Genomic DNA, 24,177 nt, shown 5'->3' with positions numbered 1-24,177 from the left:
TTCATTGGTAGCTGGATGGTGTGCCCATTATAGAACATCCAAGCTGAGCTTATGAATGACAATTTTGCTGCCGTTTATGTCTCTGCAGACCTATGATAGATTTTGTATAGAAGTAAAATGAGTGTTACCATTTCATGAACCCATGCTGTGGCATTCAATGGATCAGTCATGAGCTCAAATATAATTCCTAATTCTCAATTGCTTTTAATCTGGCTTTTAAGACACATGCAAAGTCTCATTTTATTTGTCTAACCAACTCTTCAAAATGATTTTTTTTGTAGAATATTTAGAATCTCTCGAAACACGAGTACCATACTAATGGCCACTTGTGACTGAAGACTTTCTTTATGGAAAGCAGCCTAACATCTCCATAACAGACTGTAACTTTAGAACTACTGAAGTCCAAGAGGGGGATTATTCTCCGCAGTATGGATCTTAAAATCGATTGACAAGTTTAAAATAAATATTTTCCGAGTGCTTCATGTTCAGATTGACACTTCATGTCCAGCTGGAACTGAATAAACCCCTTTTCTGTAAAATGCTGAAAGAAGCCATCCATTATTAATCTGCCGCTAAAGATTTAACTTATAGGACATTTCATCTTCTCTTGACAATGAGAAACTCAAAGTGCAGAGTTACCGCACGCTCAGTGCTCAATATGAATTTCCCATGAATAAACTATTGTGAATTAATAAACCATCGCATAGGAAAAGATCCAAGTCTGCTCTGGGTGGCAGGAATAGCCTTTCAATCAGCTGTGCTGTAAAACTATGTAAGATAGACATTGTAGTGGTTTTGTGATTTTATTGTTGGCAGATGTGCATTGTTGGTAGAATAAAAAAAGCCTCAATTTTCTTAAGTAAATCCATAAATCATTCATCTGTCAGATAACTAGCATGGGTATAGACAGTGGAAATACTATGTACAAAAGATCTTTTTATCGCATGTTTTATTAAATTCTAAAAACGTGAGAAAGCCTTAAAAAAAGGAATTGTAGAATTATGTCCTTTTTCTTAAAGTATACATTCCATTCCTACATTAAACTCAAATCCAGCAAACTTTAACCATTACCCATGTGTCAGTGAGCATTCAAGCTGTGCTGCTCCGTTTCTTTAATACAGATCAGAAATGTTCTGATGCTATTCAAGCTAACAGGAGTGTAGAATAATCTAGCACCCTCCTGAATACAGATAGTGACAGGCAAATAGGAAGCAGAGCTATACATTGTCACGTCTACAGGAGCCAGATTCAGAAGATTGGGGCTCTGTATTAAAAAAAACAGCATTATAGATTAATAATGTATCAGATTTACGCAAAACGGTAACTTCTGACTGGGCACTGAGGATGACCTATTGGGCACCGACAAAGACCACTGTAAAGACTCCCTCGATTCTTATGATGCTGATTGGCCAAGAGCCACCGGGCTTTCTTATATTATACTGTCCATAAGATCATTACAGCTTTACAGTGGGCATGCTCAATGCCAAATAGGTTATCCCTTTACGGTCATATCGTATGTCTCCTTGTTAAAATGTACCTTTCATGAAAGGTGGAATATCAGAATATGACCCATACCATAATTAAATGTCCAGTATATTTCATGTTTAAACAGGACCTAAAGCTGCTATTACACTGCCAGATTTTCGCCCGGTATATGAGCACCGATTGACGATGCAGCATGTCAATCGGCGCTCGTTTGCTCCATTTAAATGGAGCAACGATTGGAATAAATGGGGACGAACGATCGTTAATACGATCGTTCATCCTCATACATTTCGCATCTTGTCGGCAGCACATCCTCTGTTTAGACGGGGAGATGTGCTGTCGACACAAGTGACAATTTTTTGGACCGCATAATAGATCCGATCAGCCAATAAGCGAGCGTCTGTTCATTTGTCGGCAGCTTGCTGCCCTCATTACACATGGCAAGAATCGGGAATGAGCATTTGTACGAACGTATTATAATTGGCCCGTGTAAAAGGGCCTTAACACATTTTCGTTAGCAATGTCCTACACATAGTGTGACTCTGCCATCAAGTCTTTGGTAGGGAAGGTTTTATAAATCATAAGTTCTATTGCTATAGAATTAAAGGGTTATTCACTTGATTGGAGCCGTGTTGCAGTTCCCTGCACAGCGGGTGTCTGGGATGCAGCACCAAATCAGCACTTCTGCCCCTTTATTCTCATGATTGTGGGGGTCCCAGAGGTCTGACCTCCACCAATCATATAGTGATGGAATATCCTAGTGATATGCCATCACTTTATAAGATGGTCAGTAGGATGTAGAAAAGACTGGCCTACGGCAGTTTCGCGTGTTCCCACGCTTTGTCAAGGCCTTGGCAAAGCGTGGGGTCATGCGAAACGGCTATAGGCCAGTCTTTTTCATATTCCTACTAACCAGGATTGTTGGATAAAGGAACTTTTTTGCATTATCGGTAAGTGCCGCAACATTTATTCTATTATCAAAGTTATTTACATGCGTTTGTGCTGTCCTAGTCGTTGAGCACCCCGTTGACAAATATCGCAGCTGAGTCTGCTTTTTGGGTGGACTTACCGTGGAGAAACTCTGTACATGCGCAGTTACTTTTCTGGTATTGAGCAGTGCCAGCTATCTGTCGTCTACCTATGAAACTTTATAAAATGGGAATACCTCTTTAAGTAGAGCTCTGAAAGCTGTAAAAGCCCAGCATGACACTGGTTATTTTGGATCCTTGGGCTATGTTCACACGGGGTATTTTGCCGAGTTTTTTGACGCGGAAACCGCGTCGCAAAACTCGGCAGAAATGGCCCGAGAACGCCTCCCATTGATTTCAATGGGAGGCGTCGGCGTCTTTTTCCCGCGAGCAGTAAAACTGCCTCGCGGGAAAAAGAAGCGACATGCCCTATCTTCGGGCGCTTCCGCCTCCGACCTCCCATTGACTTCAATGGGAGGCAGGAGAAAGCGTATATCTCGCTGTTTTATGCCCGCGGCGCTCAATGGCCGCGGGCGAAAAACGGCGCCATAATTGCTGCGAAAATCGGCGTGCAGGGAGAGGAATATCTGCCTCAAAGTTCCAAACGGAATTTTGAGGCAGATATTCCTCCCCCAAAATACTCAGTGTGAACATTAAGAGGTTATTCCCATAATAGACAATTATGGCAAATCCACAGGATATACCAAAAATGTCTGATAGGTCCAGGTCCCAGGATCTTGAGAACAGAGGACCTTTGACTGGAGAGGTGACCATGCATGTGTAACTTACAGAATTTGAACTTTGGTGAAGCAATACTTATATATTAGGAAATTGGATGAACAGTAGTGCCCTAATATACCCTTATTGTGAGAATTTCTCTATGTACAAGCAATAGTCATTCAATAAGAGAGCCGGTAGCTACAGGTACAGCTACATTTGTAGCCTGTATTTCACCGAAGACTTTTTCAGGGCAATAGTGGTAAAAAAGAGAGCAATTCCCATAAGTATAATTTCTAATTACACAGCTTCCTAATATGTGTATACATTCACCGAGGTTGAACATACAGTTTAACATGTAGCCATGCCTCTAAGACTATGTGCACATCATGTTTTTGGCCTATGTTAATGTATACAACGGTAAAAGTGTATACTTCATTTAGGCTGTGGCTGTGGCTTCTGTCACCATAGAGTATATTGGTATAGGCATCTGTTTACCCAAACGTCACCCATAGACTAAAATGGTATTCGTTTTAACACATATGTCATGAAAGGCTATTGAAAAGCCTATACCTAAAAACTGTGTGGTGTAAGTTTTTTCTTCTGGATCCCTGGGGATAGAAAAGCGTAGCCTACTACATTATTCCATCCTCCAAAAAAAAGTTATTCTGACGTTTAACAGCCTGACGGAGGCCAAAAGCATACACTTTTGGCCTCGTCGGCTTGATGGGCTCTATGGACACTTTTATTGTTTACGTCGGGAGCTTTCCCATAGTACACGCTAAAGGAGGTACCAAAATGTAGTGTGCACAGAGCCTATCTATTGGCTCTTTACCTCTGTAGTAACAGTTTCGAGAGTAGAATCACTGAGTCATCTGAACTTTCCTTACAATTTCTTACTTATTTCCACTGACATATTCAACAGCACCACCAACAGGTTATACTTGTGACTTGTGATGGATCCTTCAGAAAATGACTTCTTTTCTCATGATTAATGTGCATTTCTATGGAATATCATCCATTTCGGAAAAATTTATTATCATGCCATTAAGGAACACTTGAGTTTGTTCCGAGATGATTGAGATTACAACATTCTGTCTATTAACGGAATACAGCTTTCAAGATCCCTTAGGGTATGTGCACACGGGGTGGATTAGCTGTGTATTATTCACAACAGATTTCATTGCGGAAAATCCGCAGCGTATTACTGTAGCAGCAAAGTGGATGAGATTTGAAAAAATCTCATCCGCACGCTACAGAAAAAAATCTGCAAAGAAAACATGCATCTATTGACCTGCAGTGCAGATTTTTAATCCGCACCATGTCAATTTATCCTGTGGAATCGTTGCATTTTAGTTGCGACTTTTCCACATTGGGTTTAATGGGGAGGTAAGAGCCACATTAAATAGTAAATGTTATGATTTTTGAGGAGCAATAGCTACAATTCCGCCACAATAATCGCAAATTGAAAAAAAACCACCTTTTTCTTTAAAATAATTTAAATTTGATTTAAAAAGTCTATACTTAGTTCCCTGGCAGTGCCATAGCAATGGCTCCTTGTTCCCCTGGCTGTTCTCAAGCTGCCGGCCTCCTGGGATGACGTTTCATCTTATGTAACTGCTGCAGCCAATCACAGGGTGTAGCGGTCACATGGGCTGCATCATCATAAAAGGAGGCCGGGCTGCATCATCATCACAGGAGGCCGGGCTGCACGGAGAACAGAGGGGGCGAGCAGGAACGTGTCTCTATGGCAACGTTAGCGAACGTAAGTATTGACTCATTTCCCAGCCAAAAAATTGCACCACAATTTTATGCGGTCTTCCGGCCGGAATTCTTTGCAGGTTCTAGGTTGGATACGCTGTGTACATTTCCGCAGCGTATCTGACCTGTGTAAACATACCCCTAAAAGGTTTGTCTCCAGTGATTATCTCTCTAAGCTGTGCACTCTGGAAAATAAAGAGTTAAAATAACATTCTACTAAGATTAACAAGTTTAAAGGCCTTGTACACACAATGCTAATTTGATGCAGATTTTGCATGCATTTTTTAAACCAAAACCAGAATTGGATCTAGAAAAGGAGACACTTCAAGGTCTTCCTTTATATATTTCTTCTGCTTAGGTTCTCTTCATGGTTTTGACTTAAAAAACACATACAGAATCTGCATCAAATTTGCACTGTGTGAACAAGGCCTAATAACAGATCTACCTGTCTGCAGTGTGTGGATTTCTTAACTCTAATATTTCCAGATCACACTGCTTAGAGGGAACAGTGGGTGTCTTATGATGCCGGCCTGGTGATCAGCTGATCTCTGCGGGTCCAGATTTTCTAACCCCCATCAATCTGCTGTTATCACCAGGGAAAGCCACAGCTGAATAAATGAATGGCCATGTAATACAATATCCAAGGATAGTCCCAGATATAAACATTCTCCTGGAATCTAAATGAGTCGTTTTTAATTTCTACATGTCAGACGTGAGGCATTAAACATCATCTAGTGAAATCCATGATCAGACCCCAGCAATCCTTCACTCCAATGCTTTATTGATATTGTATATTCACAGACGGCAGATTTGTTAGAAACATCTCTGTGACTGTCCCATTTATCTGAATGTGGCTTGCAGAAATCCATGCACTTGCCACCGAAAAACCTCATTCAAAGAAACTGAACTGATTTGCAGTCTCAGAAATTTCTGCAACATCTGCCGCATGTGAATATGATCATATAGCTAATAGAGGGACATCCAAATCATGGGATCTCCATATAATAGGATATATAAAGGGACAACACCTTCAATAAACAAAAGAAACAGAAGAGTAACCACCGGACGGTTTAATCTGTGTTTACATCTGCGTTGGATTCTCCGTTAGAATCCTCCATCACAGATTCCGTCAAAAATCCCAGACAAAACAGCGCAGCATGCAGAACTATTTTGTCCAGTAAAATGACGGAAGCCATGACAGAAACCCAACAGAACCCATTAAAGTTAATGGGTTCCATTGGGCACCATTGTGTTTTTTATGTGACAAATCCGGAACTTCCATTATTTTAGCGTTTTGTTTTGTTCCTATGACGGAACAGAGAAAACGGAAATAACGCAGATGTGAACAGAGACCAAATCCAATGTGTTAAAGTTCAGACAATGCAGTTTATAGCACAGCAGACTCATTGGAAATGAAATGGCTCTGGATTGGCTTCAATACACATGCACCCAAATGTGTGATATTTGAAGAAACCGGAATGTCTGCCATGAATTTTTCAGGAACTAAGCACAGATATTTCGATGTAGACGGGTGTGTGACATTGTTATATAAAATGAGTTCTGCAGTAAAATAAAATGTGTCTCAGCTATATGGGAAGTAGTAATTCAGCATCCCTTCTCGGATGTTTGCTGTTCCGCTGTAAGCGTGCACACAGAGGAAAAGGTCAGCTATTTCTTTTCCTTTAAAGCATATTTTTATCAATTCAGCCTCACTACACTTTTAATCAGATATTGAAGTAAGGATTAAATGCGCAGACAGGGGGAGTATATAAATCATGTATTTGATACATTTTAAAGGGCAAGCTTTTAAGATATGCACTTTCATCATCCGGGCCATGCAGTACAGATTCACATAGGCAAAGCAGAACGAAGAAAAAAAATAGTTGTTGATCTGTGTGCCCTGTACTCGAAGCTAAAAGTCTTTGATCATGACATACAGTAACTGTTTTGACTTCATGGAGTAGCTCGACTTTAGTAAACAGACTTTGGACAACTTTATTACAGTTCCACACCATTTCTAAGTGGTAAAGAGTCGTAATACACATGAAGCTTCCAAACCGCTGTGTGTTGTCGTCTGTTTTTCTTTGTGTGCACTCCATGTGATGTCGTGTGTAAAAGTCCTGTGCTCCATCGTGTCGTATGTATGCCAATTTTGACTTCATAGAAGTCCATAGAAAACTTTAAAATCACATTTGTGTATCTATGCAAAAACCTTTACGCTGGTACCAGACTTTTCCCATAATCTAGTGGCAAGGAGTATTGGTTTTGAATCGGTAAATATTTCAGAACACAATATGGGACTCCTACGGAAGTACATGGAACTCATTCGATAACCAAATGAAAACATGTAGTATAAATATGGTATAAAGTGGTACAGATTTTTCATGCTTTTTTGTGAATGAGGCCTTATGGGAAAAACTCAAAACACAAAGAGAATTATCTAAGACACTTATAGACGTCTGGTCAAAGAAAAAATGGGTAGAGATTACAGTTCCAATTTCGGAAACTGCTGCTCCTCTCCCATCAATTAGAAGCCGTCTATCTACTTTGTAATTCCATGGAATATGTGACTGATGGAGGTTTCACCTCAGAGGTAATGGATGCGTTTTCATCTACATGTGATGCCCACACTTGCATTTTATTTATCACTACTGCTTTGCAATTCTTGTAAAAAAAAGCTGACCTGTGTAGATCAAGATAGATACATACATTTACATTTGGATGAAATGTCTAATCTACAGATTAAACCCAGAATGACAACACATCATTCTAAACTAGACAATGTATTCTCTACATCCAAATACTAAAAACAATATGTCAACTAATACTTATAATGAGAGGAGGTGGTTGGACGGCAGGGTAAACTGTGAGGACAACACATGGATGTCTACAGATCACTAGAAAGCATTTTGAGCCATCGGAAGAAGAAAACCATGGAAGTCAAAGATAGCCAGAGGAGTTTAAGGTCACCCTACTTTTGAATAACTTCAAGGCACAAGTTCACCAGCTTGAGAACTTCCAAACTGGTAAATCTTCACAACCTTCCTTCAAATAGAACATTTTTATTGAAACCGATGGATAAGGAATGGATTCGTCTAGGAATTCAAACAGGAACTACTGTACGGAAACTGATGAATTCTGACAGCTGTACTGTGACTTCTAGCCCTACAGGTCTGCTATCTAAGATGATACTTGGAATGGAAGGCAATAAAGCAGACGTTAAGTTGTGGTCTGCCTCTGTGTTTTTATGACAGTCCATCAGACGAGGAGTTGGAAGGTTTTGACATAGGCCAAAGTTGTTCTGACAACAATTTGCTAAATCTTACAGATGGACCAGGGGGTAATCTAATCAGGAGGGTGTAAGAAGATGTTGAGAAGTGGATAGACACTGACAAGGACCCCCTTGTTGTTGGAGAGTTCAGTGAAGGACAACTTATTCACAATGTGTTCAATCTTGAGTAAATCTTCATATGTAAAGTCAAGCTTCAGACTTTTTTTTATATTTTTGTTGGTATTGCAGAAAACAAGATCTATCCTCTTCAGCCGAAACAGCGTGTTCCATAAAACTGCTAGACCATACATTCAAAAAAGCCTCTGACCCTCTGTCTTCATTGTTGTTGTGGTTTTGTTTTATTGGTTTGCTATTGTTTTTCCCCTGAAAAAAATCAGTCATGAGAGGAATTGCTTTTTACTGATCTGCTGTAGTGATGTGCTATTTTTATGTTTACTGGCTTTTACAAGAAGTGTGGAATTCTTGGCAAGTAGCTGTAATTATCTGCATTGGCAGATATAATAATTGTTAATACTGCAAAATGACTTGTTAAATAAAAATATAGTATCGTACTATATTTACACACAGTATATGTTGGCCAAATGAAAGACTGTAGGTGTTCTGGAATATCATCTCAATATCAAAGGAAATTGTATTGTTGGCTTTTTTTTTTCTTCTATATTTTTTTTCTCTATTAATGTCCAATAATTATATATAGATAAAATGATCATTCTTGTTTGTAACATGGCAATAGTTGTCCTCTTAGGCTCTGTTCCCAATGTATTTGAGCCTTACTTTGAAGGTATACATCAGGAGGATTTCCCTGCTTGTACCTCCAATGGAAGGCTGAGATGTATGTCAATGTATAGGCATACAATGGCATATGTCATTGGCTAATATCACGCTTTATACTTTTTTTTTGCTGGATGCCTCTATATAGAAAAGCGTAGTCAGTGTTTTTCTAAAGGCTTACCAATGTATACTAGCCCGAGGGATGCCAAAAGCACATTCTTTTGCCATCCATCAGGTGAATACAGTCCTATAGATGCATTTGGCGTATGCGCCAGGAGCTTTCCAGGTGCATATGCCAAACATAGGACTCAAACGCTATGGGAAGAGAGTCTAACTTTTCCATACTGTACTGTAATACAAATAAAATCAAACAGTAATATACACAATTATAAAAGTGTAGGCATCGATCTTGTGGTCTTAACAATTTTGAGGGTCAATTATCCCTAATCGGTTGTGTTACAAAATTGCAGCATGAAGATAGACTTCAAGATATATGTGTTTACTTGCAGTATCTCCTTCATTTGCCTAATGTAGTTCCCTCTATTGAGGCGTTTTTGGAATAGCACCATATACATCCCATTTTAGGATGGACTAAATAATACATTGAGTTTTGCAAGTTGGCTATGCCTATTATTTTTTTGTCTCACATCTTTTATTGTTGCTGGGGATAGTATCAATTTCTCATGGATGTGATTGTGTACTTCGGTCAATCATGTTCCTTAGGTTCGGTGGCTGTTTGTTTGAGAAGATGTGAATATTTTGTTCATGAAATAGGTTTGAAGTCGGTGGCAGTTTTCACTAGTTGCTAAATAAATTGAAACACATTTTAGAGCTTGGCTGTAGTTGGATGAAATCTTTTCCAACTGAGATACGCAGGGTGACATGTGGGTTAATGATATAATAATATTTGTGTAATATCAAGTCAAGGTAGATTGAAGTGTCCAGGATACTGCATAATTGTGAGTTTAGGTGTTGGATGAAACTTGATAAAGTTGTTACTTCATCAGTTATTTTTGGGAAAGGAACCTCTCCAAATTATTGTCAGATCATTGATGTCGACATTATTTACGTTTTTTTCTTATTTGGCCTTAAGACGTTGGCAAATTACAACAACATTTTACTTACCGTCCTTGGCACATCCTTCTCATACACAGTAGGTATGTACCCTCACAAAAGTAAAATAACCACGTTAGTGGTTTGTGGTTGGTGGATGATTTTTTTTTTCCATAGTGTAGGCTCTGGTGTACTGGACCTGGGGAAAAAACTTTGAATAGTTTATTCAAAGTGTAAGTCGCGATATAGCTAGATGTAAATTTCTAGGCACTTCTATCAAGCAGGAATTTTATTTTATGGTCTCATTATCCAAAATGATTCTCTCAGTGGAAAATCTTCAGTGCAAATATGTGCGTAGAAAAGGCCGCTGTGCCCCGAAAGATTGTAATTATAATTTGTCTCTGGTTAGCTAATAGGGTTATTATTTTTGTGTATTTTTTTACTTTTCATACAGGCGTAACTAACATCATATGCAGATATGAATAGCCTAATTATAGTATCCAGAACTAATAGTCCTTGTGGCATCTCTGTATGAAGTTACTTTTTGTTCTACACAACGCTGTGAAGATTCGAGTTGGATGATAAAGCTCCTGGTTGGCGTGCAGACAGACCTTCAGATAATGCTGTGACTGATTCTCTTTACATTTTAATACAGTTCTGAAATAAATTCTCAAACAAATTACAGTCTGAATAGATTTTATGTATTTTAATTATAACATGTTAATTGATGGGCTGGACACATCCCAAGTTCTGGATTGTATGAACATCAAAAACAGTTTAAGGTAATTGTATTTCTTTTTATAAAAATGTTATAGTTGCTTGGCTTACCACTCTCCTTAAAGAGGCTCTGTCACCAGATTTTGCAGCCCCTATCTGCTATTGCAGCAGATAGGCGCTGCAATGTAGATTACAGTAACGTTTTTATTTTAAAAAAAACGAGCATTTTTGGCCAAGTTATGACCATTTTTGTAGTTATGCAAATGAGGCTTGCAAAAGTCCAAGTGGGTGTGTTTAAAAGTAAAAGTCCAAGTGGGCGTGTATTATGTGCGTACATCGGGGCGTTTTTAATACTTTTACTAGCTGGGCGCTCTGACGAGAAGTATCATCCACTTCTCTTCAGAACGCCCAGCTTCTGGCAGTGCAGATCTGTGACGTCACTCACAGGTCCTGCATCGTGTCGGCCACATCGGCACCAGAGGCTTCAGTTGATTCTGCAGCAGCATCGGCGTTAGCAGGTAAGTCGATGTAGCTACTTACCTGCAAACGCCGATGCTGCTGCAGAATCATCTGTAGCCTCTGGTGCCGATGTGTCCCCGCTCGTCTGACACGATGCAGGACCTGTGAGTGACGACACAGCGTGATCTCTCGAGAACACGCTGTGTCTGCACTGCCAGAAGCTGGGCGTTCTGAAGAGAAGTGGATGATACTTCTCATCAGAACGGCCAGCTAGTAAAAGTATTAAAAACGCCCCGATGTACGCACACAATACACGCCCACTTGGACTTTTACTTTTAAACACACCCACTTGGACTTTTGCAAGCCTCATTTGCATAACTACAAAAATGGTCATAACTTGGCCAAAAATGCTCGTTTTTTAAAAATAAAAACGTTACTGTAATCTACATTGCAGCGCCTATCTGCTGCAATAGCAGATAGGGGCTGCAATATCTGGTGACAGAGCCTCTTTAACCCCTTAACAGGGTTATCTCATGTGTATGGCCAGCCTTGGTCTTTCTGGTGGAGTTTTTCTGCTTTGTCACCACATAAGTCTACAAATTCTTATCTCTTTACGCTCTCTTTAACAGGGAGAACATTTTGGTACTGGATATCTTTTTTGAAGCATTGAACTATGAAACTATAGAACAGAAGAAGGCATATGAGGTGGCTGGACTTCTCGGTGAGATATCTCATCAACCAAATACTAGCTTCCATTCTCGCAATAGTGTCCATTCATTCTGTATGACTGCCTACTACATGTTTTACATCAGCCAATGCAGGGCATAGGAAATAATGAGCTCATATTTGGTAGATGGAAAATGTGACGACAGCATGAAACTGTAACAACGTGGCCCACATCAAAAGCACTCTTTTCAAGATAGATATAATAGATAGATAGATAGATAGATAGATAGATAGATAGATAGATAGATAGATAGATAGATAGATAGATAGATAGATAGATAGATAGATAGATAGATAGATAGATGATAGATAGATAGATAGATAGATAGATAGATAGATAGATAGATAGATAGATAGATAGATAGATAGATAGATAGATAGATAGATAGATAGATAGAATTCCGTTTTCTGAAGAATATTCTGTAGATGCGTCATGTGCATCTCATTAGAAGTATGATGGCATCCATCTTGACTAGGGCTGCAATTTAATAAGATCAAATTAATTCAAAGTTCTGCAACTTTCTAAAATAATTTATGTTTCAACATCTCACCATTCAAGTTCTCTGTATCAGTCTGCATAGAGAGCAAGCTGTCAATCACCAAGTGGGGCTGAAAGAGGACCCATAAGTCCAGGAAGAGCAGGGATATATATGTGTATATATATATATATATATATATATATATATATATATATATATAGTACTTGTTAGACCCACAGCTCTACATTAGTCTGCTCTGCTCCTCTTGCTCTGTAACATGCTGCCGGAAAAATGGGCTGCATTGCCAATGTTACATGTTCACTTTAAATCCAGTGTTCCCTAGTGCTAGGAGTAAACAAGAGTTTTCCCAAAAGAAAGTACTGTCCTTTTTCCGTTTCTAATCTTATCTTTAAAAAAAATAGAAAAATGTCAGCCACTGAATGTGATTGAGCCCTTTAGACAACCTGCGGTTCTCCAAGTGATTATGTCGGACATCATCAGTTGATGAGGCTCGGATTCATTGCAGTAGAATTTGTTCTGTGTCTTGACCACGATTATTGTACAGTCTTCACTCCGTCTCCAGGGATATTTTTTTGAAAATGTTAACAGCTCTGACCCTTTTGGCTTTTATTTTCTAGGTCTCATCTTCTCCATTTTTAATTCGTTCTCCACTTTTATAGGCAAAAATTCCTGACATGATTACAGCGCAATCTCATTGAAGTCTGTTTGTCCTCTTGTCTTATTGGTGGTATGATTTTTTTCCTATAGGGGACATTGGGGGACAGATGGGTCTGTTTATTGGAGCGAGTATCCTAACAGTTCTCGAGCTCTTTGACTATGCCTATGAGGTAGGTGACAGAGGAACTCTAACTGAAAGCTGAAGCTGTATCCTGTATGCTGGCCCTATGGTAATGACAGAATTAATGCTGATGGTTTTCTTTAGGTTTTGAAATACAAGCTGTGCGGGGGTGCAAAATGTGGGAAAGATTCAAAACGTAACAACAATGACAAAGGAGCAACGCTAAGTATGGACGATGTAAAGCGCCATGTAAGTTAAACTAATATTCTAATATTCAAAACTCTGAAATCATGGGGGATTCCCTAACTTTTAGCAAGTATAAGATCCCACAGCACATAAATCATAACTGCCGCAAGTACGAGACGATGACTGAGCTATATAATAAATAAGAATAATCATAAAAATGATTCATCACAATACAGGAATTAAATCTTAGGACTATTCAATTAAATACTGTACTGTAAAAGTTCACTAAAAATGGGTTCTACACATATCATGCAATAATCACATATATTAAAGATACAATAATATAGCAGTGTTTGACGTCCAATGACCCGCAACGAATAAAAAGCATGATATACTGTACACAGTTCAGAACCGGGCTATTTTCAGCCTTCAGGACCAGGCACTGTTTAGCCATTTTTAGCACATGTGAGTTAAATGGCTATAATTGTTTTCTTGTTGGGCTAGCAATATGATTTTTGTAAAAAATTTTGTAAACAATACAGATTTCTTTTTTCATTTTTTTTTGTTTTTTTCATCCAAATTTTTAAACTTATAGTTAGAAAAATATTGTAAAAAAAAATCAGCTTTTTTACTTTGTAGCTAATTTTTTTCTGATAATAATATAGTGTTACCCTAAAATAGACTGTTTGTTTTGGATCGTCATTGTCTACAATAAATTTTGATATATTACATGTATATTTTAGGGTAATTGGGTCAGGGATATCGTTACGACAATAATTGTCAGGGGGACGTTTTTTTAAAAGGGTATTTTATGTGTATTTTTCTATTTAATTTATTTTTGCTTTTTACTTTTTTTTTTATTATGGTCTGTCCCTCAAAGGGATTTTATTTTTATTTATTTTTATTTTTGGACACTATTCTTTTAACTATACTTTTCACTCTAACTGAGGCTGCACAGAAGTCCTAGTTACAGGGGAAATTAGCCCTTTTATAGTGACTATTGTCACTATTAGGGCTCTGCTGCGTCTAGTTAGACCCAGCAGCAGCCTCCCACTAACGTCATGCTGCTGCCTCTATTCTATACACAGCGCTTATTGAGCGCAGTATACCTGAGAACAGAGAAGTCCTCTTCTGTGCTTTCTGCAGGGACCCCTGCTGTCTCACACTGCCAGGAACCCAATATTCAGCTGCCCTATCACTCGGGCAGCCAGCTAAAGCCTGCACTATAGATATACTATGGCGTGGGTTTTAAGGACCTGGACTGCCCGCTGTATATAAACAGTATATAAATGGTCATTAACCAGTTAATGTGCACAAGTACAGCCATATCGGCCATAGAAGCTTCTACAAATCGTGAGGGTAAGGATGGTCCACTCATATGAAGAAACATTGGGGGGGCTTTATCAAAAATAGTGAAAGGGAAAACTGTAGTATTTGCCCATATCAAATTTTTCTCCAAGACTACTCCACTTCTCCTTTGTGCAGAATATCTTATATATGACCCTACTGTCCATCCTTCTGAAATTGCTGTTTGCGTTACCACAGTCCAAGTTACTGACAACACGGTGGGGGCCAATTACTAAGGAACCCTATGAATTTTAGTTACACCCCTGATTGTATTATATGTGTAGACCTTAGTTTTGGTCCCATTTTAGTGAGTTTTTACAGAACATCCACGCAGTCATCTAGTTTTTAAATCTTAGATTTTACAACGTGATTAAAACATGTTATAATTATTCTTATATCAAGACGATGGGACCATTTTTTCCTTCTCCAAAAGAAATACTTATAATTGTCCTTAAGTCTTCTTTCGTCTTGGTGGGAAGATCACTTCTGGAGTAATTTATTTGTTTTTGCCGATTGCCCATTGAGAACAAGCTACATATATTTTACCATAAGCAGTATGGGCACAAGAATGACTTTTTTAAAGATTGTTGAGCAAATGCCAGACTTGTGACATTGCCAGTCAAGGCCTGGCATCCAGTTTCATATGATTCCATACTTTTTTCATATGCAATAAGTTGAATCGGATTTAATTATTCAAATAAATACTAGTCTGGCTGCAGGAGAGTTGTCATTAGATCCAGTTTTTACCTTGTTCATTTCCAAATAACATAGTTAAAAATATAACAATAAGTATTTCTCATTTCCAAATACAATATATACTCTATATAAAGAGAGATGCTAGGGACTATTGCCCCCCCCCCCCCCACAAAAAAGGTGCAAAAACCCAAAACAAAACATAGAAGCTATAAAAAAAAAGTCAGCATGTTATCTCATGAATACATTTCCGTTTTTTTTTTTCCTTGTCTTGCTCATTATCCTATTCTATTGGCACATAGCTAACTAGTACAAAAGTTCAATAAAGGTTGCTGGTTGCTGGGCATAAAGATCTGTACACAGTGTTTCGACAAAGCTATTATACAATGGCTATAGCAACATATATATATAAAGTATATTTTTTAATATTTGACATATTTTCTCAATCGTGCTTTGTTATAATGAATACTCTGTTTTATTACAGGCTCCATGTGAGGGTGTGAGAGGGCACCCAGCAGGTATGAGCTATACAGCTAACATTCTCCCCCACCATGCGGTACGTGGAGCATTTGAAGACTTCACATGCTGAGACCATGTCCTGAAACAGCCAAGAGAGCAAAATCATCATCTGAAAGTAGCAAGAGTTTATGAGAAGCGAAGAAGAGAGCACAAGAGCCTGGAAGAAAATCGACATGACTAAAAACAGCATCACCTTAACTATAAAGAGTGTAAATCTGTGTGAGAGAACATGACCTAATGGGCAATGTGAGGATGAATGAGAAGACCACATCAACCTCCTGGTACTTACGACAAAGAAGACAAGTTCTACTTATGACAGCAGGGACTTTGTGAGCAGAATAAAACCCCTATATAAATATACCCATTTACTTGGGATCCAGTAATTGAAAGTTAGACAAATTCAAAGTTTATCAAATACAAATATCTGCAGACCAGTGACTACTCAACATGAAGGAGACCACTAAATACAAGAAACAGGCACTCTGTCCTCCAAAGGAAACCACATCTAAAAGACGGGGAAAGGTACATTATACATAAGTGGAAATAAACTCCATAGGATCTCTCATACGACAATACAGGATGCCATATCAGTAGCCAACAGACTTTTCGAGCAGTACATGTATAGTCTAACTGAAGTGAAGAGAAATAAGAAATGAAACTGCAATGATAATGTAATCCACACAAAGCATACAGAAACTGTGATTATTATTTTTATCTTAAAATTCCAGAGAGTGCTATGTTGTACATCGTGAACAGATCCAAAGTGGACAGTAAAGTCCACTTGGGCAGTCCCCATGCTAGTAAAATAAGGCACTTTATAATAGTACATCTTAACACTCCCATAAAGCTCTATTTTCCTTTATTTTTGTATTAAATGGGAACAGATCCTAGCTGAGATGAGGATAAAGCTTTCTTTTCGGAAAGTTTTAATTTTTCCTCTACTGGATCCATACCTTTTATTAAACGAAGAAAGGAACATGGCGCTTAAAAGCTGCCAAAATTGACAGACTATCCTGCCAACTTCTGTGATTCTAACAAATTTGTAATGTGTATGAAGGGCCTCCTGACTGTCTTACAATGGCAGATGTCGGGGGAAACAAGGATCCTTTGTTCTACTGGACATTTTCTGCTGCCAGACAACTCTATTATTCCCCTCTCCACATTAAAATTGTCATGAAAGCTTAGCATTCATATATATGGGGAGGTCAGGGGAGATAGATATCTTAAGTGTTTGGCTGGCTTAAAAGGTTACTCACACCTCAGACAATTATGGCATGTCCACTTCTGGGACCCATACCTATATCAAGAACAGGGGTTACCCGATCCTCAGTCTGGCTGGTAAAGGCTGCCGCTGGCCGCCGATTCCAGGCTTAGACTAAGTGGAGAGATGTACACGCATGAGCACGTCTCTCTCCATTCTGTGCTATGGGAGTTGCGGGAGTTTCTGAATTCATATAGAACAGAATGGAGATAGCCGCGCGCATAAGCGACCCGCTTTGCTTTCATTCTCCACCATGATGCGACGGCAAGCATCCACCTCTACTGTGGATATGCCATAAATGTGTGAGATGAGAATGACCCTTTAAGACTCGAATAAGAATAAGCCTTTTAACAGGTAAACATACCATAATGCATTGCAGATATCTTTTTCTCATTTAGATTCTATCAAAAAGCATTATAATAACAATAAAAATTTAAAATTCCTACATAAAATTGTATTTCCTCCTATATTAAACAGGGGGCAGACATGTTGTATACTTCTCCCTACATAAGGCGTATAAAGGCTATATCTGGGGTCTGATACATTATATCAGAGCTTAGGCTCTTAATTAGAACATGTAATTTTTTTTATTATTACCAAACCCAGTTGCCCCAAATTAGATAAATGTTTCTCATTCTTATTTAGATTGTCTATTGTGAGGTTGAAATGTCATTTGTGTGTGTGTCTAATTCTCTTTAAATAAGCCGATATTTATTTCTGTCCAAAAAGATAAGCAGAGCGGTTAAATATTAGAATCTCCCCACAGATTTCAAAACCTACTGCTTTATTACCATGGATATTATCTCAGTTGGCTTATTAGACTGGCATCAGTGGCTCCTGTTATTTAGATAGTCAGTGCTCTTTCTAGTTGTGTGAGATTTCTCTCTTGCCTTGCTCTCTTTCTCCTGATTTCCCTATTTTGTGGATGTGATATTTGAGGTTCACTCTCGAAAGAAGTTATAGGATTTCTGTGAATGTGAACTTTTAGTTTAGGGCAATCTAAGAACATTTAAAACAACACACTATATGAACGGAGATAGGGAGTGTTCTTTTATTTTAAGAAGTGAATCTCTTCCAATTCTCCAAATCCATGGCAAGAGCAGATGATTGTTGTACATGGCGGCCTTTGAGCCTGACCTTCGGGTGCTACAAAAAAAATCACTTTATTATTTTAATAGACTTAAAGATGGGAGACAGCATACCTTTCTATGTGTTTACTATCCTTGGTCACATTGATTGTACTATGATAAGTCATTGTGTACCTTGCTGGAGACCAGATTTTTTTGAACTCCCAGAAAGCTGAACTAAATATTCGACCTTGGAGGACTAATCACTGTGACCATAATGTGAAGAGGCGCTGAACGTGCTGGAATAATGTGGATATGTGGACCAGCGTCTACAGCTTTCAATTGCTGATGCTCAGTGGACTCAAAAATGATCCTTGGGAAACCTGGAACTTCTCCTGTGACCAGGAATCTTCTATTTGCCTTTATTTATATCATTATCATCACTGGTACCTCCTCACCCCATATACAATGAAAAGAAAAAACAGAATTTACATATATTCTTTATATATCTGATTGTTAAACCTTTCCACAATCACGTATCACAGGATGAATTTTTTTTTAGTGCAAAATAAGGAAAAAAAAACAATTGAAACATATCACAGTATGACTATTCATCAGAAACAAAGAGGTTGTCTGAGCCTAGTCTGGTGCCATGTCTTAAATTATTACTATTGTATTTGTAACACACTAAAATACAATAAGACCAGAATAAAAATGATATATAATGACTGTACGTATGTCAGGGACTGCACATATCCTCCATTTGAAATAAACTGTTTAATAGGAATGGTAGAATTACTTATGTAAATTAATTAATTGGAATGTTTGTTAAAATTAACTGCTCAGACCAGGTTAGCATAAGGGCCCATGCAAATGACCATATTACAATTCCGTGTTGTACAGTTATGTACTATGGCGCCCACTGCTTGCTATGGCCCCATACTGTACCTCTGTATGTATACGGAATCCTTGAGAAAAAAAATTGTGGCATGTGCCAACATATGCCGTATTAAGGAGGCATTCAATGCCTCTGGAGGAGAACACAGTGCCTCATGGAGAAACCATGATGTGGCACACAGTGTGCCTACTGCTCTGTAATGTGAAAACATAAGCTTTGCTACTTGCACGAACCATTACAGAACTTGTTCTTAGGAAATCGGTAATTTCCAGTTGTTGAATGCTTTGTTAAAGTGAAACTCCAGGCAAATTTTAATAATAATTAAAATAGACCGACTCCTTTCATATAACATACCAATATTGTTATTTCTTTCATTATGGTACCTCTAATGCAAGTTTCCAAAGAGCTGTATACATTTTAGGTTCCTATACACCACAGGCAATACCAATACTACATGTTACTGGAATGTACAGGAGTAGTTGCCAAAATGGCGTCCCTTTATCTGATGTCACTTCCTGCTGTTCAGCTATTGATTGAAGCTGTATGTGAGATAATAATAAGACTGGGTTCACACTGAGTTTTTTGCAGGCAGAAAATCTGCCTCATTGAGTGCCCCGGAAAAAAAAACGCAGCGAAATCCGTTTCTTCTGCCACCTATTAATGTCAATGGGAGGTCAGAAGCGCAAATGTCCGAAGATAGGGCATGTCCCTTCTTTTTCCTGCGAGCCGGTTTTTCCGCTCGCGGGAAAGAAACGCCTCCGCCTCCCATTGAAATCAATGGGAGGCATTTTCGGACGTTTTTTGGCGCGTTTTCCGACGCGGTTTCCGCGTAAAAAAAAACTCAGTGTGAACTAACCCTAAGGGTATGTTCACACGAGGGCGTCCGTAACGGCTGAAATTACGGGGATGTTTCAGCCTGAAAACATCCCCGTAATTTCAGCCGTACCGGCATGTGCAGGCGCTTGAACGCCGCGTCAATTACGGCCGTAATTAGCGCTGCTATTCATTGGAGTCAATGAATAGCGGCTCCAATTACGGCCAAAGAAGTGACAGGTCACTTCTTCTACGCGGGCGTCTTTATTACGCGCCGTCATTTGACAGCGGCGCGTAATATACGCCTCGTGTGAACAGACAAACGTCTGCCCATTGCTTTCAATGGGCAGATGTTTGTCAGCGCTATTGAGGCGCTATTTTCAGACGTAATTCGGGGCAAAAACGCCCGAATTACGTCCGTAAATAGGCCGTGTGAACATACCCTAAGTGCTATCAGTATGTAATTGGCTCTGGTACATTAAAGGTTTTTTTTTTCAGAGATCAGGAAAAAATGGGCTAAGCACAGGAAATGTGTTCAAAATAATAAAATAACCAATAACGGTGATTGACTGCAGCGGTCACATGTGTAGACGGCTACGTCATCACTGCAGTGAAGTAAACAGACTGACAGGGACCTGCTCTTAGTCTTTTCTTTCCTGAACTCGGAAAAACTCTCAAAATGACTCTAGTAGTTCCATTTTTACTAATTATGAAAATATGCATGGAATTTCACTTTAATTACAGCAGTTCCATAGAACTGTGGGTCTCCACATCTCTATCTAGAGATTTAAAGGTGTTGTCCCAGAATGAACATTTAGCCCCTTTCCACAGGGTAGGTGATAATTGTTTGATCACTGGGACTCCCACCAATTGCAAGAGTCCCGAACCCCCCATTTTTCCTCACTGCCCTCCCCCCCTGCAGTGAGGAGGAGCTTAAATGGAGTGGCAGTTGAGCATGCACCAGCCACTCCATTCAATGTCTATGGGACTTACTGAAATAACTGAGCGCTGTAATTGGCTGTTACCAAAGACTTTGAATGGTGCGGCAGTGTGCATGCTTGACCATCGCTTTATTCAATGTCCTCCTCACTGCGGTCCAGTTGTGAGGAGAACTGGGGAGTTCAGGACCCCCGTTCTGATGATCAGTTGGGGTCCCATTTTGGGAATACATTTTGGGAGTAGATTTAAACTCATACATGAATATAAACTGATTTGATTTATATTCTTTATCATCTCAGTTCAGCCCTGCTTCTCATTTCCAACAAATTTAACGTTAAATATTTCAGTAATTTACTTTAATCTTCCTGAATTCACAAAAAAAATATTAACTGTTCTCTAGTCTATAGGTGAAAAAAAATTATCCCTCATACAAAACAATGCACCCTTACCTATTATATAACACAAAATAAGCCAACACTCTCATCGTGCCCTTAGAAGACCCATTTTGGCATGTAGACAACCTAAAAACAGAGACAGGCGTTAAATATTTTATAATAATGTTAGTATTAATTTTTAATGACTTGATCTTTACCAACCACCTATTCTGTAAGTAAACATGTACAGTCTATTATAGTGGATGGTGCATTCAGACACAATGCCTAAAGCAGGATCTACTCTCAATATGGCTCTTAGTGCTTCATCCTGTGTGTTTTACCAAAGGCTCCAACTACTACATAAAGTTGCCCTAAGCATCCATCTGTCAGTAAGGCTTAGACCATACAAATATATAACAATTCATGTGAAATGTTTGAAAATGTTGATGAAAAAAAAATCACCTCATGTAGGCAACTTGTTTTTTCTACCTCTCACTATACCGGAATAAGATGGAGGAAGTGGATAAAATACCTTCAAAATGAATCTAAAAAAATCACATGGTACAGAAGAGATGAGCGAAACAAACAATCCTACAGTAAATCATCTACTGTACAGACAGCCTATACCCATACAAAGACATTCACCCTGTTGTCATTCGGTATAACCGTACAGGAAAAGCTGTTAAAATTGTTTTATTCTTATTATTTTTTTCTTCTTTTCCACGTGGCCTAACACAAACAATTTCTGGAGAAAACAAAACTGTGTAAATGAGAAAAAAAGTATGTGTTTATGCATGTGAGAGTGTGTCATTTGGGGTAATTTAAAGAGGAGTCTGTTTTTAGTTCATTATTTTATAATTCTTTTTTATATTTTTCCATCATCTATAAATATATGAATAGATAAAATTAGTGTATATGTATATATATATATGTATAAAATTCAGTGTATATAATCTTGGGATGGGATAGGGGGCGCTGTTCCGTGTTTCCCTGTGAAGAATGTTAACTACACAGGTATATGTATATTACATACAGAGCACAAAATGGCAAAGTAATGTATACTCCTCAGAACTGATATAAAGAATGATTACTATGGAAAACGTGTGTCATTTTTTTATTCTACGCAGCCAAATAATCCTTTGTTGTATAAGAGGAAATCCTGCACATTAGTGTTTAAATGTTACAGAAAAAACTTTCAGTCGCCATTATTAGAGATGCCATTTCTCCCCAGTTTTAAAAGGCAATTCTCTTTGGGGAACTTGAGTAGGAGCATCAAAGAAAATGAAAAAAATTATTAAAAAGTATATACAGTACTCATTGTCCCTTGCACCGAATATTTAACTCACTTATATCTGGGAATTGTAATATTTCTACAGAGGCGGCATCTGTGTATGTAAGAAAACATGTCTCTCTATAATCACACTAATTCAAATATCTTCCGTTCTGACTAGTTCTAAACCTATTATTATGGTATACTTTGGTTGAGTAGTACAGAGCCGTAGGGCGTCACGTGCCATCACACGTTGCATAGCTTATAATGTTGAATATCTCAGTAATATAGAATCTGATGAAACATGGCATGTTGTTTTTTTTGTCCCTCTGGAAATCCAAAAGAAAAAACCTCGGAAGCATGCGGACATACAGTATTGACTTCTGTAGGTGGCATATTATAGCTTAGTACAACTCAGAACTTGTACAGAGCCGTACAAGAAATACAATGGCTAAAAATATTAATCGACCCATAAGACTTTTTTACATTTCTTTTTATTGACATTCAACATTGAATCACAGTGGAATAAATTAGACTTTTTGACATTTTTGTCCCGATGAGAGCAAATATCTACAAGGTGATATATCCATACTAAAAAAAAATAATTGAGGGCATAACTATTCACCACTTTTTACTATAATACACCAAAAACCTTCACTGGAACAGTTATTTAATTTTTGAATTCTCAATTAAACATATTATATGGCAGAAAAGTGGCTAAATGTATGTTAGAAAAAGTAAGGGGCCCCATATTTATGAATGTGTTCCAAGTAAATGCAGAATAACTACACCTGAATCTGAAATGTAGAACTGCTAAAGCTCGGATCCCATGTTGTGTTTATGTTGCGTTTTTGAAGTGTTGGGGAGAAAACCGCATCCAATAACCACATGCGTTTTTTTAAATTATGCATGCGTTTTACAAAGTGTTTCAGCTGTAAGGGCCTGTTCACATCAGCGTCACCCTTCCGTTCATGGGTTCTGCTAGACCTTTCCGTCGGAGGAACACATGAACAGAAAGGCAAACGAAAACCATAGCTTCTGTTTGTATTACCATTGATTTCATTGGTAATGCTTCCATTGCAAATGGTTTCCATTTGTCTCTGTTCCGTAAGGTTTCAGTTTTCTGGGCAGAAACAATAGCAGAAACTATTCTCAAATCGAAGCTATGGTTATGCCTTTCCGTTCATGGGTTCCTCCAACGGAAAGGTCAAGCGGAACCCATGAACGGAAGGGTGACGCTGATGTGAGCACACCCTACGGCTATGACTAGTCAATTTAAAACGAGATTACAGCTGAAACACTTTGTGTTTCACAACAAAAACACAACAGGTGAACTCAATCTAAAGAGTCAGTTTTCTACCCAAAGTGACACAAAAGAACCATCCAAACAACTCATGTCATGTTTCTTGAATATTGGCAGTCAGGGGATGGATAAAACAGTGTAGGGCTAACACTAAAATAAAATTAAAAATTGTGTGCCATGCTTTTGTCCCCTTGGAGCCCTAGGTGTTTAGTGATCCTAGCAGCACCCCTGCAATTTTGATACTATAGATATGACACGTTTTTGTCAATAAATCACTGGT

At 38.5% G+C, this 24,177-nt stretch overlaps 1 protein-coding gene across 3 annotated transcripts in view; it reads left to right on the top strand.

Moving 5' to 3' along the window:
* ASIC1 (acid sensing ion channel subunit 1) overlaps positions 1-22,424 on the top strand; it is a 223,280-nt gene extending 200,856 nt beyond the window's left edge. For all 3 annotated transcript variants that reach the window (XM_075851808.1, XM_075851807.1, XM_075851806.1), the window contains 4 exons: positions 11,853-11,944; positions 13,197-13,276; positions 13,372-13,476; positions 15,938-22,424. In XM_075851808.1, the coding sequence (XP_075707923.1) occupies positions 11,853-11,944; positions 13,197-13,276; positions 13,372-13,476; positions 15,938-16,042 (382 nt within the window). In that variant the 3' untranslated portion in view covers positions 16,043-22,424. The remainder of the gene's footprint in view (positions 1-11,852; positions 11,945-13,196; positions 13,277-13,371; positions 13,477-15,937) is intronic.
* The last annotated feature ends 1,753 nt before the right edge of the window (positions 22,425-24,177 follow it).

The sequence above is a fragment of the Rhinoderma darwinii genome, chromosome 2, assembly GCF_050947455.1.
Source record: "Rhinoderma darwinii isolate aRhiDar2 chromosome 2, aRhiDar2.hap1, whole genome shotgun sequence".
NCBI lineage: Eukaryota > Metazoa > Chordata > Amphibia > Anura > Rhinodermatidae > Rhinoderma > Rhinoderma darwinii.
This window is presented reverse-complemented; position numbering and strand designations above follow the sequence as displayed.